The sequence below is a fragment of the Euprymna scolopes genome, chromosome 33 (assembly GCF_053919585.1).
Source record: "Euprymna scolopes isolate OS-2025 chromosome 33, ASM5391958v1, whole genome shotgun sequence".
NCBI classification, from domain to species: Eukaryota; Metazoa; Mollusca; class Cephalopoda; order Sepiida; family Sepiolidae; genus Euprymna; species Euprymna scolopes.
The window spans coordinates 89274859-89294585 of NC_136514.1; the positions used below are offsets into that span (position 1 = coordinate 89274859).

General features: G+C 28.9%; 1 protein-coding gene across 1 annotated transcript in view; it reads left to right on the forward strand.

Annotated features, from left to right (window-relative positions):
• The window catches only part of LOC145258344 (uncharacterized), a 153339-nt gene that overhangs the window by 84961 nt on the left and 48651 nt on the right, over window positions 1-19727 (forward strand). The window contains exons 12-15 of the mRNA XM_080116536.1: window positions 2987-3064; window positions 8111-8221; window positions 8891-8962; window positions 14335-14439. Of these exons, the coding sequence (XP_079972662.1) occupies window positions 2987-3064; window positions 8111-8221; window positions 8891-8962; window positions 14335-14439 (366 nt within the window). The remainder of the gene's footprint in view (window positions 1-2986; window positions 3065-8110; window positions 8222-8890; window positions 8963-14334; window positions 14440-19727) is intronic.

Genomic DNA, 19727 nt, shown 5'->3' on the forward strand with positions numbered 1-19727 from the left:
CATTTACAATTCTTGACAGTGTCTGTTTCATAGTGCAAAATCAATCACTTAATTATTATATCCATCAGTGAATGTATTATGCCCTTAACTCATCAGAAGAAATAGCAATAATCAATCCGTCAAAAGAAAATAAAGTGTGATTTGACATGATTAAAATCCGAAAATTGGAAGAGAAGCTGCAAATACCTTTTAATGTTTCCATTACGCCATTTTGAATTTTAAAAATAAAGTCACTAAACCCAACTATTCGTACTAATTTAATTTATGAATATTCTGCCAGATATTTAATAATTAGTAAATGTATTAATTCTAATTTATGTATGCATACCTATGAAAATAGTAATATTATTAGAATTAAGAGAAACATTAAAGTAATTTAATTAAAAAAAAGGAAAACATAGCAAATGAAAACATCCAGTTAAGTTTGCACACAAATATGTTTACATACACTAAGAAATTAAATTACTTTAGATATCAATTAATAATATTCCTCCAAATTAAGTTTCCTTGTGGTGTTTTAAATAGTTTTTAGTGGGCATGAGCACAGTCTCTCATTCGAAAATTCAAATATTTCAGATTTTCATTAAATTTGACTCCTAGTCATTAGACATTAATTAAGCAAAATTTCCTGAATTTCAATTTCTTCTTAAGAACCTCTTAAGTTTTAAATTGGAGACATGTAATGAATTTTGATCAAGATTAGGATAAGGGTTCTAAACATAAGGTTTAGTACCATCATGTCTAGATTTTTATATTTTTAAAGGGTTGTAAGATAATGCAAACTCATTCGGTTCGAGGAATTAATGTTACTCGTTTTGGGACAGGTTTTTTTTTTTTAATTACAAAATGAAATTTTATAGTTATAGTTTTTTTAATTGATGTTTTTTGTGTTTTTGTTTTTTAAATTGATGATTTTTGTGTTTTTGTTTTTTAAATTGATGATTTTTGGGTACTTGTGCATTTAACGAACCAGACGTAACTCAGCATTTGCTCGGCTTTGTCCGACGCATGACGTCAAACGCCGGATATAACCGAGCGTTGCCGATTAAGCAGACGAGAATTTCGCTATCAATTGGAAGAGTGTCACAACTCAAGAAACGCTTATTTGAAGAGTTTTAAAAAAAATTTGTTTTAAAAAGATAACTGACGAAATAATAATGAATATTACAAACCTTGCGGACCAGCTCCAGACCCCAGAGGCTGCACTAAACTTTTGCCAGCAACGGAAATTGTTGGCAGAAGAGAAAAGGTGTTTATTTACATTTTGGCCAGGATTGTGTACTTGCAAAGAGAACAAGCCTTTCCAACGGTTACGGTTGGAGGTGTAGAAGTGTAACATGTCGTCGATGGACCTCCATTAGGATTGGGACCTTCTCAAAATCCAGACTAACCATCGCGTGTATCATAAAAATAATATACTTATGGGCGTTTGAGATGGCATCTACAAAAAATCTCCATTGCGAATGTGGGTTACGTTCTCGCCACACAATCGTGGATTGGAAAATTTTCCTGTGTGATATATGCAGGGACTATTTTCTTAGGAATCCCCGGCAGATTGGAGGCCCAGGCCATACGGTAGAAATCGACGAGTCCGTTTTTAACCGCCGGCAGACTTGTGACACCGGTCTGGGTCTTCGGTGGATACGACCCCGCCGAAAAGGAGGGTTTCTTGGTCACTGTACCAAATAGGAAAGCCGAAACCCTCCTTTCACTAATAAATAAAAAGGGGTTTGTATTACTGTACACATAGATTCGAAAAAGTTGTCAAAAAACAAATATATAACAAATATTATCAAAGGCAAGGTAAGTTACTTTTCTATCAAACTTTTCTACAAATCCTTGTTTCTGGCGAAAAAAATGTACAAATAATCCTTGTTCCTGCCCCCCCCCCTTTTTTTACGTTAAAAATTGAAATAAAAACAAAAAAAAACAGTTCAGACAAAAAAAAACTTGTCTTATATGTATTTATTTTGAAAACAGAAAACAATTCCAAGCAATAATTAAAAAAAAAAAAAAAAAAACATAAATGAACGGTAAGTTTTTGCTTTTTATTTATTTAATTTTTTTGTTTCTACATTTTACAATTTCATTGTACAGTTATTTTGTTGTAGCGTTGTTTTTATTTTATCGCCAACGCTCGGTTTTATCCGGCTGTTGACGTCATGCGCCGGAGAAAGCCGAGCAAATGCTGAGTTACGTCTGGTTCGTTAAATGCACAAGTACCGATTTTTGTGTTTTTGTTTTTTAAATTGATGTTTTTTGTTTTTTTTAAATTGATGTTTTTGTGTCTTTGTTTTAAATTGATATTTTTTGTTTTTTAAATTGATATTTTTTGTTTTTTAAATTGATGTTTTTTGTTTTTTAAATTGATATTTTTTGTTTTTTAAATTGATGTTTTTTGTGGGTTTTGTTTTTAAATTGATATTTTTTGTTTTTTAAATTGATATTTTTTGTTTTTTAAATTGATGTTTTTTGTTTTTTAAATTGATGTTTTTTGTTTTTTAAATTGATGTTTTTTGTAGGTTTTGTTTTTAAATTGATATTTTGTTTTTTAAATTGATGTTTTTTGTTTTTTAAATTGATGTTTTTTGTTTTTTAAATTGATGTTTTTTGTAGGTTTTGTTTTTAAATTGATATTTTTTGTTTTTTAAATTGATATTTTTTGTTTTTTAAATTGATGATTTTTGTGGGTTTTGTTTTTTAAATTGATATTTTTTGTTTTTTAAATTGATGTTTTTTGTGAGTTTTGTTTTTTAAATTAATATTTTTTGTTTTATTTTTTAAATTGATGTTTTTGTGTTTTTTTATTGATGGTTTTGTCTTTGTTTTTTAAATTGATGTTTTTTATGTTTTTTAAATTGATGTTTTTTGTGTTTTTTATTTATGTTTTTTGTGTCTTTGTTTTTTAAATTGATGGTTTTTGTTTTTTAAATTGATATTTTTTTGTGTCTTTGTTTTTTTAAATTAAAGTATTGTGTTTTTTTAGGTTTGCACTTTGCAGCAGAATATGGAATTGCAGAAAACTTCAACGGGATCGGCTGAAAATGATCTGCAGCGGCAAAAGGTAAAATCGTAACAAATTAATAAAATGTTTTCATTTTTATATTGAAAGAAAAAAAAAACTATCAAATAATACAACAGAAAACAAACAAAATGACAGTATCCAAATAAATAGTAATTGTCTCAGTATGGACCAATTACGGAACACTTACAGGCATGTGCATTCCAATAGTTTTGCTTTATTTATACGAAAAAGACAAACACTGGAGACGACAGCACAGTGGGAATCGCTGGAAAAATGGTGAAATCCTTCTACCACTCCAGAAGATATCTCACTACTGATGCAATTCTCTATCTATATAAAAGCCAAATACGTCCAAGGATGGAGTACTGCTGCCATATCTGGGCAGGAGCTGCTAAAAACAGCCTATCCTGCCTTGACAGAGTACAAAATAGACTTCATAGCCTAGTGGGGGATGTCCTTTTCTCTTCCCTGCAGCCTCTCTCCCACAGAAAGGACATTGCGAGCCTGTCGTTGTTTTATCGTTATTTACATGGCAAGTGCTCGTCTGAGTTCCAATCTCTGGTCCCCCCTCGCCAATCTTTCACGCTAAACACCCGTCTAGCTGAAACCACTGTCAAAAATTTTACCCACTCTTTATCTGTGCCTAAATCAAAACGTAGATTCCATGAACAAAGCTTCTTTCTTAGAAGTGCACGCCTGTGGAACTCTCTTCCGTTTGCCTGTTTCCCACCTGATTACAACTTGGATGTCTTCAAGTCCAACATAAACAAATTCCTGATAAACCGACCCCTTAAGTAAGACACTTTATCAAATCTCCATTACTAGCGATTACTACGATATTATCCCATTGATTACTGTACACGCAATAACCCTTATCCCAAGCTTTTCACAGATATACACAAACGCTCACGCCTATTTTGCCTTTTATATATATACTAGCGAGAAGATTGATCAAAGCTGATTGCTTCTGGACGTTTCCCGGTGCGATTGCCAGGAACGCTGTTAGCTTTGAATTAGTTTCGCTTTTTATACAAAAAGGCCTAATCAACACGTGAGAAGTCAAAATAGCAATAATTTTGTAAAGGTCGACGTAAATAAAATAAATCTATACGCTACACGCGGGACCAAATCATAGATATAAGTTATGAAAAAAAAAAAAAAAAATTACAAATGAAAGTAGCTTATGCATAATTTTGGTTCTTTAATCCCAAGATTAAAAGTCAGGTCAGAAGAATTTAAAATTTGGATAAAAGGAACAATAAGCAAAAGTTTGTTTCATTGAATGAAAAGGTACTTCATAAAAAATTTTTTTTTTTTTTAAGTCTCTGTTTCTATATTTTTGATGAGAATTAGGATTTATTTCTTTTATTTCATCCTCAAAATAATGGTTGAAATCCATTATTAGGTGGATTTTTTTTTTTTTTTTTAGTATTTTGTTTTATTTTTGAATTTTTAGCAATTATTGCACTGTCGTTTTGTGGCAACTTCAAAGTCTGTCAACTTTGCCATTATTTTAACTTTAATGCTCGGCACTACTTGCAGTCCATACTTAATAAATGCTTCAAAATAAGTTTAAACATCAAAAACTTATCCCAAATCATAGATATTATGTATATAAACAGTTCTAAGCAATAGTAACCCCCACCCCCAGGAGCGCGTGCGAGAAAAGCCTTTGCGAGACATACACGAAATGGTCACACACACTTTGCCTTTTATATATATAGATTATTGAAATTAAATTTCTTTTTTTTTTTTTAAAGAATTATTGAAAATGCTTTTAAAAAATATTTTGGGAATATTATGTATTGGGTATGTTTTTATGATGTTTTGAAATTTTATTTTGCTTTCAGTAACTTTTTATTTTTATACTTTCATAAACATTTATTTATTATATAAATTCAAATAAAAAACTTATTTTTAAAATTTAAAAAGAAAAATTTTATAATTTCCTGAAACATTTCTTATAAAATTTCAAATAAATAAAAACTTATTTTTTTTTATTTTATTATTAAAAGTGCAAATAAAGACTAATTGTATTTTTATCTTTTTATACTTTTGTTAATTTTTATTGTATAGTATTAGATAATGTCTTTTCTTATATATAAAAAAAATAAATTGCTTCAGAATAGAAAAACTTAACAATAAAAGTGAAGGAACTGATTTTCCTTTCACCTGTTCTGGTAACGCTATGCCAGAAATTAAGACGTATGGATGCAAATTCTTATTTATATATATACTAGCGGGAGGTACCCGGCGTAGCCCAGGTATTTAGAAATTAGGACGTATGGATGCAAATTCTTATTTATATATATACTAGCGAGGGGTACCTGGCGTTGCCCAGGTATTTAGAGGTATATGTGCTTGGGGGGGGGGGAAGAATAAGCAAAGTAAATATTTTTAAATATCAAATATTTTATATAAAAAAAAATGTTAAAACTTAAAAAAAATCGAAAAAGAAAACTAACGTAAGGCAAACGAACAATGTTAAATGTAAAAATCGGAAAAACAAAAAGAAAACAGAAAAACGAACGTTAAAACTTCTTTAAAAAATCTGAAAGATAAAAACAAAAAAAAAACACGTGAAAAATGACTTAAATAACCCTGTTTCAATATTAAAATTTAAAAAATCGAGAAAAAAAAAAAAGACATCTTACACCACGATTCGAACCCAAAACCTTTAGATAATGAGGCCACCCTCTAAGACGACATTGACAAAATTGGATCGTTTTTTTAATATTTAAACTAAATCATGTTCCGACGTCATTTGCGCATGCGTAGAAGCGAACTTGTCATGAGAGGACGGTTTTTGCTGACCCCCCCCCCCCCTGTAGAAAATTGATGATTTTTGAGTGAAGGAATTAATGTTTTTGGCCAATTTTTCGATATTTGTCAGACGAAGGTTGGAACTTTAAAATGATACCGATCTCGTGAAAATCCGTGACCCGTGTCGAACATACAGACAGACATACATACAAACACATATTTTCGCTTGCCCAGGGGTTTGGAGGTGTGTATTGAGCAAAAAAAAAAAAGTGGTAGTCGGCAAGCAAAATAAAGTAAAAGAGAATCTGATGTCTTAGCCGATGTCTCCATGACGCGACCAGAAATCAAAAGCGTTGAAATTAACCAAAGTCAATCCAACGGTGACAATGACTTGCTAAAATGTTGGTGAAAAAAAATCGACCCCTCCTTGTACAAAACGGCCGAGTTTAGGGTGAAAGAATTAATGTTTTGGCCAATTTTTCAATATTTGTCGTCCGAAGGGTCGAGCTTCAAAATGATATCGATCTTGTCAGGATCCGTTGCTCCTGTCAGAAGTTTTTGCGAGACATACAAACATACATACAAACATTTAAACAGACAGATGAGATTTATATGATAGATTAAGCAAAATGATTTCTGCAAAATTATAAATCTTACCTCTTGAATTTTGCATCTTTTTTTTCTTTCCTCCCTCTCTCTCACTTTATTTTTCGGTCCCTACGAGGATCGTCTCTTACACATTGTTCCAAGCTAAGGCCATCGTTGACCTTGTCAGCATTCCAATGAAGATTCCTCATATCAAACCAAACCCAAAGTTCAGTTTATGAACAAGTAATGAATATTCATTATTTTTTTAGTTTACATATGGTACCGGTCTGGTCGGTGAACAAGACTTGCAGTACTGAATCTTTGCTTGGTTGGTTGTTTTTGTTTTACGGTATATCAGTGCTTTTTAGGTTATTTAATGCCAAATCCAGTTATTTTGAAGAAAAATTTTATTAATAGAATATATGTTTGTTTTTTTTTTCCAAGTCAGTTTTTATTTAACCTATAGTTGGGACCTTAACAGGTACTACCACTCCGGGTCAGAGTGGACCTGGGAGCAATAGCAATTAAAGGGTGGCTCCACACTCACCAAAACCTGCAAGCTGGGGCCTCACCATTGGATATAGTTTAAGGTCATATCCAGGACCGAATCTTTGCTTGACCAGATCAAGGCATAAGTCCTATTAACAAAGTCACTTGGCTGAGATCTTGAAAGGGATGTAGCCTAGTTGGAGAAACACAGCAATTGAACTGTTTGATAGCTCTCACAAAAATGAACAGCCCTTTCTTTCTTCTTCTTTTTGTGATGTTATGACCCCCTTTCCTATTGTGATGCGATCTTTTCACCCTTGACTGCTTCTGACTCTTTGTCGGGAGGCAGTGTTCGTTTGCCCCAACGGTTAGCTGCTCTAGAGATCTACTGAAAACAACATTCAAGACTGTCTCTGTTCCTGGAGCATAATTGCAAATAACTCTGGATATTGTTTTTCTCATAAAGGTGATCCCAACAGAACTTTTCCCGTTCACTAGGGTACTTATTTTCCAAACAAAGAGAATATCTCTTGGGTGGTCTTGCTGAGTAATAAAAAAAAATCAAAAAAAATTTTTTTTAATTTATTTATTTTCGTTTTTATTGCATTTTTATCTCAAACAAGGCACAGTGCCACTGGCGTAGGGGGCTACTATCTGGGACATAATTTCTAGGGGCACTATGTAGGGAGTTGATCAGCAAGAAGTTTGTTAACATTACACTTAAACATTTGCATGTCAGTACCATCAGGGAAGCAGGGACCCGGAAGGAAATTCCAAAGTCTAGCAGTCCTAGGAAAGAAACTATGATGAGAGATAGTTGCATCTTTCTTCAAAGCCCATCTTTATCTGGCCAAGTAAATCTTGTATACAGCATTAAATGACCCAAAGAAGGTTGATATGCTGGTTAAACAAACAAACAAACAAACAAACCATCTTTCTCTGGCCAAGTATCTATAATTGCAATATCTGTCACTCACATGCAGTAGCAAAGCATGTGCTGCATAGCATAGCTTTACACCTTTTCCTGTTTTGCCTTCCTTTTTTGTCCTTATGACAGTTCTCTCTGAAAACTGAAAATGTTAAATTTGCCATGAAGGCTCAGATGTGAAAAAATTGATGAATGTGTAAGGGGAGTTAGATGATTTTTGTTTCTTAATTTAATCAATTGATGCTAAATTTGAACGTATTCATGAGTTAACTTTTTAAATAAAGTTTTATTTTTATCACTTTTTTTTTTTTTTTCAGCTGTTAAATGAAGATTTAAAAGAAATCAATGAATCCCTGGTTCAGCAGTTAAACAACTTTAAAAAACAATGCGAAGATTTTGCATGCATGGATAAAAAGAAAGAGAAATTGGTAAGTCGTTGATATATATTTATCTTGCATATTATATAAAAAAAACTTTGTTGTTTTTTAATGTTGTTTATAAACATCCTTGAACATCTAAACAAATTTCAGTTTTTTAAATTTTTATTTGGTACTTGTACAGTTTAATCACGACATTAAAAAATGAAAATATCGAAAATAGGTTTGTATGTATCCGTTTTGAACTGAAGATCTCTGAAAAAAAAATTCACTTAATTTGATCAAATAGTTTTTTTTTTTTTTTTTTTTACAGCGGAAAAGCACGTTTTTATGAGAGCACATTGAAGGCAAACATCTTGGATTTGTTTTTAAATTTTGTTTGAATTTTATAAACGCCATGGGGAGATAACTCCATGTAAAATGCCGACACTCCCTCCCCATCTTTAATACTAGCTTTTCTTCCTAAAAATCGAACCTTTTGCTCGATATCATAACAAATTGTTTTTTCGCTGTAAAATAAAAAAAACTACTTGATGAAATTAAGTGAAATTCTTTTTCAGAGAACTTCATTCCATAACGGATACGTACAATTTAAACATTTTTCGATATTTTCATTTTTTAATGTCTTAATTGAACTGTACAAGGACCTTTTCTCCGTATTGTAATTATAATTATTTCTATCATTCACTTTCTCATTCTAATTTTTTATTTTTTCAAAAGTTAAAATCTGCAGAACAAGAGAAAACAGAGGTCGGCAATGAATACAAAACTATTTGTAAAAAACATGAGCAGGTTTGTCCATTTTTTCATTTTTCGTTTATTTTTGGGGTTTTTTATCACTTCTTTTTTTTTTAGTTTATCATTTAAAAAAAAAAATTGCATACCTGAATGAGAATCCCCTCCCCCCTCCCATAATTATAACCAGTATTCTGGATTTGGTATTTTTTATGACAACCCAACGTAGTATAAACATCCCCAACCTCCCCATGTTAAGAACGGCTTTCGGAATAAACACCTCCAACCTCGAGAACTATACTGCATGCTAAAACAGTGGAGAGATTCTTGTTCAGTGGAGTGATTCTTGTTCAGTGGAGTGATTCTTGTTCAATATTGGCTTTTTAATTCATTGTTTGCTTTTATTTATCATGTGTTTTTTTTATTTATCACGTGTTTTTTTATTTATCACGTGTTTTTTTATTTATCACGTGTTTTTTTATTTATCACGTGTTTTTTTATTTATCACGTGTTTTTTTATTTATCACGTGTTTTTTTATTTATCACGTGTTTTTTTATTTATCACGTGTTTTTTTATTTATCACGTGTTTTTTTATTTATCACATGTTTTTTATTTATCACGTTTTTTTTATTTATCACGTTTTTTTATTTATCACGTTTTTTTTATTTATCACGTGTTTTTTTATTTATCACATGTTTTTTTATTTATCACATGTTTATTTATTTATCACGTGTTTATTTATTTATCACGTGTTTATTTATTTATCACGTGTTTATTTATTTATCACATGTTTATTTATTTATCACGTGTTTATTTATTTATCACGTGTTTTTTTATTTATCACGTGTTTTTTTATTTATCACGTGTTTTTTTATTTATCACGTGTTTTTTTTATTTATCACGTGTTTATTTATCACGTGTTTATTTATCACGTGTTTTTTTTATTTATCACGTGTTTTTTTTTTATTTATCACGTGTTTTTTTATTTATCACGTGTTTTTTTATTTATCACGTGTTTTTTTTATTTATCACATGTTTTTTTTTGTTTTATTTATCACGTTTTTTTTTATTTATCACGTGTTTATTTATTTATCACATGTTTTTTTATTTATCACGTGTTTATTTATTTATCACATGTTTTTATTATTTATGACATGTTTTTTTTATTTATCACATGTTTTTTTTTATTTATCACGTGTTTTTTTTATTTATCACGTGTTTTTTTTAATTTATTACATGTTTTTTTATTTATCACATGTTTTTTTTATTTATCACATGTTTTTTTATTTATCACGTGTTTTTTTATTTATCACGTATTTTTTTTATTATCACGTGTTTTTTATTATCACGTGTTTTTTTATTATCACGTGTTTTTTTATTTATCACGTGTTTTTTTATTTATCACGTGTTTTTATTATTTATCACGTGTTTTTATTATTTATCACGTGTTTTTATTATTTATCACATGTTTTTTTATTTATCACGTGTTTTTATTATTTATCACGTGTTTTTATTATTTATCACATGTTTTTTTATTTATCACGTGTTTTTATTATTTATCACGTGTTTTTTTTATTTATCACGTTTTTTTTATTTATCATGTGTTTTTATCACATTTTTTTTTATTTATCTTCATATACGTGTACATATATATGTGTGTGTGCATCTTTGGTGTCTTTGAATGGATTTCATGTGCAGATTTCACTCCAGCGTAATGTGGTGCATCCACGCATCATCATCTGTTGAATTGAAATTGTTGCAAGCGGCATTATAAATTGTCGCGGCATTATTTTTTTGATTGATTGTGAGCACAAATTTGTCATTGACAAAATGATGAATGCCTTTTGACGTCTTCAACTCCTTTGCTATCTTGCGCAACTTATTGCCTGAAAGTACTTCTTTTAAACTCCTCGGCCTAACGTTTACAGGGAATATGAACTGGAATAGATACATTGAGAGCATTGCCAAGGCTGCTGCAAGGAAGGTTGGCTCCCTCTACCGTGCTAGAAAACTACTTACGCCTGACAGTATCCTATACCTCTATAAGGCCACCATTCGCCCATGTATGGAGTACTGTTGTCACATCTGGGCTGGTGCATCTGCTGCTTGTCTCTCGCTCCTGGACAGGGTTCAAAAGAGAGTCGCCAACCTGATAGGTCCTGAACTGTCATCTAGGCTTTCAGCCTGTCCCATCGACAAGATGTTGCATCCCTCTGCCTGTTCTACAAATACTTTAATGGTGAATGCTCTGACGAACTGCAAACACTTGTACCTCCCCGACGTAACTACCCCCAACAAACCCGACAAGCTACGAAGTCTCATCCCTTTACAGTAGAGATCTCTAGGTGCAAGAAAGCCTTTTACTCCAATAGTTTCTTCCTCAGAACTGCGGGTCTTTGGAACTCCCTTCCGGGATTCTGCTTTCCCAACTGTACTGATATGCAGAAGTTCAAGTGTAATGTTAACAAACATCTTTCTACTCATCCCCCTTCATAATGACCCTGCTAATTAAGTCCCTGATAGTAGCCCCCTGCTTAAAAGTGGCACTGTGCCTTGTTTGAGGTGAAAATTGAATAAAAAAAAAAATGATTTTGTGAACTTTGTTTTATGTGACTACTGAGGAATTTGGACGATCTGCGTGTTCAGCATCATTTGTGTCTGTACAAACACGTTTAAAGCCAGTATACTGCCATTTGTTGTTTCTAATGAAGCAGAATCTAAATAACACTTAAGCTGTTGCTTTCTTGAACGGTATCTTTTCCCATCAGAAAGCAATTATTTATCAACGCATGAAATTCAGTTTTCCATTGTTTTGGAAATTTGCAACAGTGTCTAGTTATTTCTGAGTTCTTATCAAACAGAAAAGACAAATTGCTTTTAAATAATATAATATATATATATATATATATATATATATATATATATATATATATATATATATATATATATATATATTAGATATATATATATATATATATATATATAAATATATCATTCAAACATGGTAGTGTGTGAATATATGGTTGTGGCAGTTTTAGTCATTTAGAACTGCTTTAAATATATCATTTTAAATAATATATATATATATATATCATTTTAAATATATAAGCAATTATTTATCAACACATGAAATTCAGTTTTCAATTGTTTTGGAAATTTGCAACAGTATCTAGTTATTTCTGAGTTCTAATCAAACAGAAGACAAATTGCTTTTAAATAATATATATATAAATATATATATCATTATAAATAATATATATATATATATATATCATTTTAAATAATATATATATATCATTTTAAATAATATATATATATATATATCATTTTAAATAATATATATATATATATCATTTTAAATAATATATATATATATATCATTTTAAATAATATATATATATATATATCATTTTAAATAATATATATATATATCATTTTAAATAATATATATATATATATATCATTTTAAATAATATATATATATATATCATTTTAAATAATATATATATATCATTTTAAATAATATATATATATCATTTTAAATAATATATATATATATATATCATTTTAAATAATATATATATATATATATCATTTTAAATAATATATATATATATATATCTTTTAAATAATATATATATATATATATCTTTTAAATAATATATATATATATATATATCTTTTAAATAATATATATATATATATATATCTTTTAAATAATATATATATATATATCTTTTAAATAATATATATATATATATCTTTTAAATAATATATATATATATATATATATCTTTTAAATAATATATATATATATATATATATATCTTTTAAATAATATATATATATATATATATATATATATATATATCTTTTAAATAATATATATATATATATATATATATATCTTTTAAATAATATATATATATATCTTTTAAATAATATATATATATATATATATATCTTTTAAATAATATATATATATATATCTATCATTCAAACATGGTAGTATGTGAATATATGGTTAAGTGGCAGTTTTAGTCATTTAGAACTGCTTTAAAGCTTCACTGCTCACTCATTTTTCGACCAAATTTCAAACAATTATTACAGTTCACCTTCTCAGCAATATTGTGAAAAACAATCTTCAATTTTCGTAAAACAAGTTATGATGAATTTACTGGTGTTCAAAATTGTAAAAATTTGTAAGGAAGTGAGCAACGCTTTTTACGACTACTGTTGCTACTAATTCGAAAAGAGAAGTAACAAGTGACAAGAGAAAGCATGAAAGGGAGATAATTGGGAGGGATTTTATTGAAAGCAGACGAGTGCCGTACATTGTTATTACGTATGTGTTTATGAGGGCAAAAAATAAGACTGAAATTAAAAAAAAAAGAACAAGTGAATTTATTGGAAGCCTGGAAAAATCATGGATTACAATAGAAAAATGCGAGCATGAAAAGTAATATGGTTAAGCTTAAACATGGAAAATGAAGGACTAATTGTTTAAACTGGAAAAGTTAAAAGGACAAGATATTCTAGTAAAAAATATAATAAATTTATAACTTAAAATATTGCAGCATTAAGATTTTTAAAATTCAATCTATAACATTATATAATCAATTGTTAATGCTGCAATATTTTAAGTTATAAATTTATTATATTTTTTACTAGAATATCTTGTCCTTTTCTTTTCCAGTTTTAACAACTAGTCCTTTACTTTTCCATGTTTAAGCTTAACCATATTACTTTTTATGCTCACATTTTTCTATTGTAATATATATATATATATATATATATATATATATATATATATATATATATATATATATATATATATATATATATATACTTAATTTACTCACATAAAATTAATATACGAAAGTATAGATTTATACGTAAACTTTAAGTATTTACTTCAAAAGTGCTCAAGGTAGAGCTAGTTAGTAATTTATAAAATATATATATCGTGATTAAGTTACACTGAATATTCCGCGTTTCATTCCACTCTAGGACTCTTCAGGCTTATGCGCCATATATATTTTATAAATTACTATTCTCTCCTGATGACCTAATATTATCTATAAGACGAAATACCCCCCAAGCATGACTATATAAAGTTTTAAAAGACATGCTATGAAATACCCCCCCCAAAGCACCATCCTATAAAACTCAGACGAGGAAAGCCCTATGAAGGCGCTTTATTTCTCCCTTGACATTGACTTTATCAAAAAAGAAAACGGCTAATAAACATAAGTATATACAAGCCTATAAGGTAAGCTTTTTCTCTCAAATACAACATCTTCTGTTGTTCGCTTGCTTCATAGCAAGTTTCTACTACTGTTCCGGTAGTCATTTTTATCCTATATATATATATTTGTTGGCAATCAGTTTTATTTTTTTTTTAAATTTTATTTAATTTCATTTTCAGTTGACACTTGAGTTAGCAGAAAAAGAAAAGGAAAACAGCAGCTTAATTTCTCGAGTCGAAACTTTGGCAGATAATGTGCAGCATTTGGAAACCCGAAAAGAGCAGGTAGCGATTGGAATATTTTTTTTTTATTTTGGTTGTTGACATGTGTACGAGACATTTAAAAGAAAAAAAAAGTTAAATTAAAAAACTATAAGTTCCATTTGCTTTATCAAGTATATTGAGCTATTCTCTTTTTGGCTGGGATTGTCTTATATAATACTAGCGGGGGGGGGGGGTACCTGGTGATGCCCGGGTGTTTTCAGGTGTGTGTGGTTTTGGGTAAATCAAAACTCTGAGGGGGGGGGGGGGGTAAAATTAAAAAAAAAAGTTTTGGTAGGTGAGTATGAGGATCGAACCCGAACCCTTGAGGCAAAGTTGGAAATGAAAGTGTGAAAAAAAAAAAAACGTGCGACGTTAACCACTGGGCCAACGCAACATACAACGGAAACATGTTTGAATTTATTTAAGTATTAAAAACAGGTGGCCGCAATAAAAGTTAACTCTGCTGCTTCTATTTGACCTAATTAATGAGGTCAAATAGAAGTCACGCAGTTAATTTTTGCTGCGAGGCAGCATTTGGGTTTGTTTGCCCAACTTTGACTGTTTTTTTTTCCCTAACAGATGTTGGGGAGGGGGAAACCAGCTCCCCAGAGTTCAAAATAGACTTCGTAGCCTCGTAGGAGATGTCCTTTTCTCTTCCTTGCAACCTCTATCTCACAGAAGAGATGTTGCGAGTTTGTCTCTGATGTATCGTTATTTTCATGGAAAGTGTTCGACTGAGCTTCAATCTATGGTCCCCCCTCGCCAAACTTTCACAAGAAACACTCGTCTAGCTGTAAACACTATCAATAATTCCCCCCACTCTTTATCTGTGCCTAAACCTAAACGTAGATTCCATGAACAAAGCTTCTTTCTTAGAACTGCACGCCTGTGGAATTGTCTTCCGTTTTCCTGCTTTCCGGCTGACTACAATATGGTTGTGTTCAAGTCTAACGTAAATAAGTTCTTGATGAGCCGTTCCATATAAGTTATCAAATTTACCAAATTTTCATTACTAATGATTACTATATTGTCCAATTTCTACTGTACACTCTTTAACCCTTATCCTTGAGTGGCCTCTTGGCCTTGATAAGTGGTGATGCCTATGTAAAAAAAAAAAAAAAAAAAAGGATTAAATAGCAATTGTCTGATATAAGAGGAGTTTGTCCCCACATGCCATGACCATTTCTGTTTGAGTTTAGTTTCACTTTATTTATACTAAAAAAGCAGGACAAACAGGCGACAGAGTTAAATAGCGCGAATCTCATAAAAGGTCGCTGTAAATAAATCTAGAGGCGACCCGCGTTCCCAAATCCTAGATATTATTATCTAGCGGATATATAAATAGTTCTAAGCGATCGTACCCCCTCCCCCAGGAGCGTGTGCGAAAAAAGCCTTTGCGAGACATACACAAAATGGTCACACACATTTTGCCTTTTATATATATAGATATAGCTTCAAAAAATATTCCGTAAGACTCGATACCACACGATTAATTAATCTATGTTCATAGTCATCTCAGGATTCTGATATATATATATATATATATATATAAAATTTTCTTAGAAAAACTCTTTAATTACATGAATTAAAAAAAATGTTTCAATTAGGAAACTGAAGTTCAAATTCGCAAGGAAAAGAAGCTCAATGTTCTACATACAACAGAGCTTAATATATACACTGCGGTGAAACAAAAATACGTACACATGAAAAATTGTATTTTAATGTATGTAAAACCCTTAACTGAAACAAAATTCGATACATTTTATGTATAAAGACACATACTACTAAAAAATAATAATTTTTATTCTACCAGAAATTAATGCATTATTTTCATTTTAAGGTGAAAAAAGTATTTGTACAAAACAACAGAAAGCAGATTAATTTTTATTTAACTATTGATTATAATTAATTTAGTTAACTATTTTTACGATTTATACTTGTATAATATTTGCATAAAAAGGTTATAGTAGACACAAACCTCTTTCTATATATATTTATGTATGCGTATATATATTTGTTTAAAAACATTTTACTTGCCAAACTCCTCTGTCAGTTTTTGGTCTATAGACATGAAACTTGATATGTAGGGTATTCAAACCCATACAGAACTTTATATTTGGGTTTTATCCAGGGAAAATCGGTGCAAAAGTGAAAATTAAAAAAGTGGAATTTGCCAAGTAAAGGAATAACAACTGCATTACGAATAATAACGATGGCATTACAAATATGCATGCATAATGTAATAGCTATTGGTTCATGTTTTAATTTTTAGCCTTGCTGCAAACATGTTTTCATAACTATTAATGTCAAAGGAAAAAGTAAATCATAAGCTAAACATTTTGGTTTTGTTTGTTTGTGGTGGTGCGCGAGTTTCTTTTTTATTTCTTTATTTTTTTATTTCTTTATTTTTTTATTTCTTTATTTTTTTATTTATTTTTTTATTTATTTATTTTTTTATTTTTTTATTTTTTTATTTATTTTTTTTATTTTTTTAAAATTTTTTATTTATTTTTTTATTTATTTTTTTATTATTTTATTTATTTATTTTTTTATTTATTTATTTATTTTTTTTTAAATTTATTTATTTATTTATTTTTTTATTTATTTATTTTTTTATTTGATTATTTTGATTAATGAAGATTTCGTATTTATTATTATATCATATTGGACCCTATATATAGTAATGATTTAAAAAATAAATAAATAAAAAAATAAATAAATAAAAAATTAAAAAATAAATAAAAAAATAAATAAAAAAATAAGTAAATAAAAAAATAAATAAATAAATAAATATATTTATTTATTTTTTTATTTATTTATTTTTTTATTTATTTATTTTTTTATTTTATTTTTTTATTTATTTATTTTTTTTATTTTTTTATTTTTTTTATTTTTTTATTTATTTTTTATTTATTTATTTTTTTTATTTTTTATTTATTTTTTAAATCATTACTATATATAGGGTCCAATATGATATAATAATAAATACGAAATCTTCATTAATCAAAATATCATATTTAAACGTATTTTACAACCAAGCAATGCCGGGCAGCCTGCTAGTGTATATATGTATATATATATATATATATATATATATATATATATATATAATTAGTTGTGGGACAATTCCAAAATTTTTACTGATTCTGTTCCAAATTTCTGGTTCGATTCCCAATTACGATTCTTTTAATATTTATAAATATGTAATTAGATATTTGTTATTTATTTATTTATATTTTTTTCGTAAATTTTCAAATTATTACATAAATCCCCGGGTAATTTCTGTGTATATTTTTCTCAAATGTTTTCCTTGTAATGTACTGCAAGTTGAAATACAACAAAAGGTTTATTTTGATGTTAACCAAAGCCAAATCGTATCAGTTCGTCGTTAGTATACAACATGCTACCTGAATGTTTTCATAAACAGTTGAAAATAGTCGACGATTGGTCGGTAAAATGAGAAAACGATGTAAGAACAAAATATTAACAACACCCCTCCCCCCATTGTTACGAACAAATTTCTTAATAACAATGTTACTATTTAGAAAACCATTTTTAACATGGAGAAGGCGTTGGGCTTCGTTAACTATTATGTGCCTTCCTTCTATGAATATTTAAATTTTATTTTAATTATATAAATTTGGTGGGTTATTAAATTGATTTGCTTTGCTGTAAACAAAACAAAAACAAAATGCAAATAATAACAACTAGCGTGACCTGTGGAAATTCCACAGTGACTCATTCATATGTAATATATCGAAGTTGGTATTCATGGCGTAAATCGAGATGCTCTGATATTGTTGTAACTCTTGTTAAAACTGCAAAAGTATTTATCTAAGCTAACAAGGACGCCTAGTGTAGCCAAGTCATAAAGTACGCTTAAATATGATATTTTAAATCTTGCAGATTTCGTATATATTATTATACAGTTAATGTTCTATCGATTTTTATAAATTATAAATTTGCGATTTCAAAAATAAAAAAAATATATCTATATGACTTTGGTGCATAAGCTGGAGTTCCTTCAACTATAATCGAAACTGAAACCAAAATTTATGAAAATTCTTGATAAAATCATTTTTTTTTTTAAAAAAAAATGGATCACTGGAGTTCCATCAGCTATAATCGAAACCAATACTTATGAAGAATTTTTGGTAAAATTATTTATTATAAGAAAAGGGAATCCATAATTAAACAATAGTCACTCGGATGTAATCGTGATGCACATAATAAATAACAAGCACGCTATTGTATTAATATGTAGTATTGTTAAAAGTCATAAAAACCACATTCCTTTCCTACTACTAACCCTAAGTATGGGTGGCAATACGAAAAATACAGCAATGTGATTTTATGATTTTGCTGATCAGCCTTAGAATTAGTGGTAAAAATGGGATCAGTTTACACCATATTTATATGCACAACTGCACCCCCATTCTAAATTCTAAAATAACGTTTAAGTGTGCTCACACATAATCGCCTAAAAATGTAGAATCTCATGTGTTTTGGGTATTTTAAATGTAAATGAAAGTTTTTTTTAAGTTAACAAACTTCTAAATTTTTGCTCTTACAAAACTTTGATAAACTTGTGAGATTTTCATCTATATTTTCACTTGTGCCAAAACCAAACAAAATATAAGGAAACATGAAATATTTCAAAAGATGTGGTGATCATACAAAACCAGTGCCAGAAAAAAAATTCCAAGCATGTTAAATCTTTGATATTAAAGTCTGAAGTCTCTAATAGATGCCATATAGCCATTTATCAAATAGGTGCGAAAAGCTTTTTAAAATCTATGATATTGAATAGGCAAGTGAACTCTAGAATATTTACTTTGCTTACAATAAAAACTAATAAAAACAATTTAAACTAGGTTTGGAGAGTCTGAGGATTTCCTTGTGCTCAAAAGGTGCCATAAAACTTTAATTATTTCAGAAGAAACTGATGACAAACATCCCAATATACAGCTGACGCCAAGGAATTTTAAACACCCACCCAGAGCATTTAAAACTTGTTAATAATCATATGAACTGGAGCAGATGAAGGTACTTAGACATTTTAGCGAATAGATACGAAACGATTACAAAGGCAATAGGCAAGTTATAAATGACTAATAAATAAAATAAATTAAACTCTGCTAATCAATGTTAAATCTGTAAATGAGATTTATAATCCATTCTGTGGCCCTTCTCAGTCTTATGTTGTAAAGGAAAAACTTCTAATAAAAAAAAAAACAATTTGTGCTTGTTTCATTTTTTATTTAAAAATTAAAAAAAATCGGTGTGAAATCGGAAATTAGACTATAATT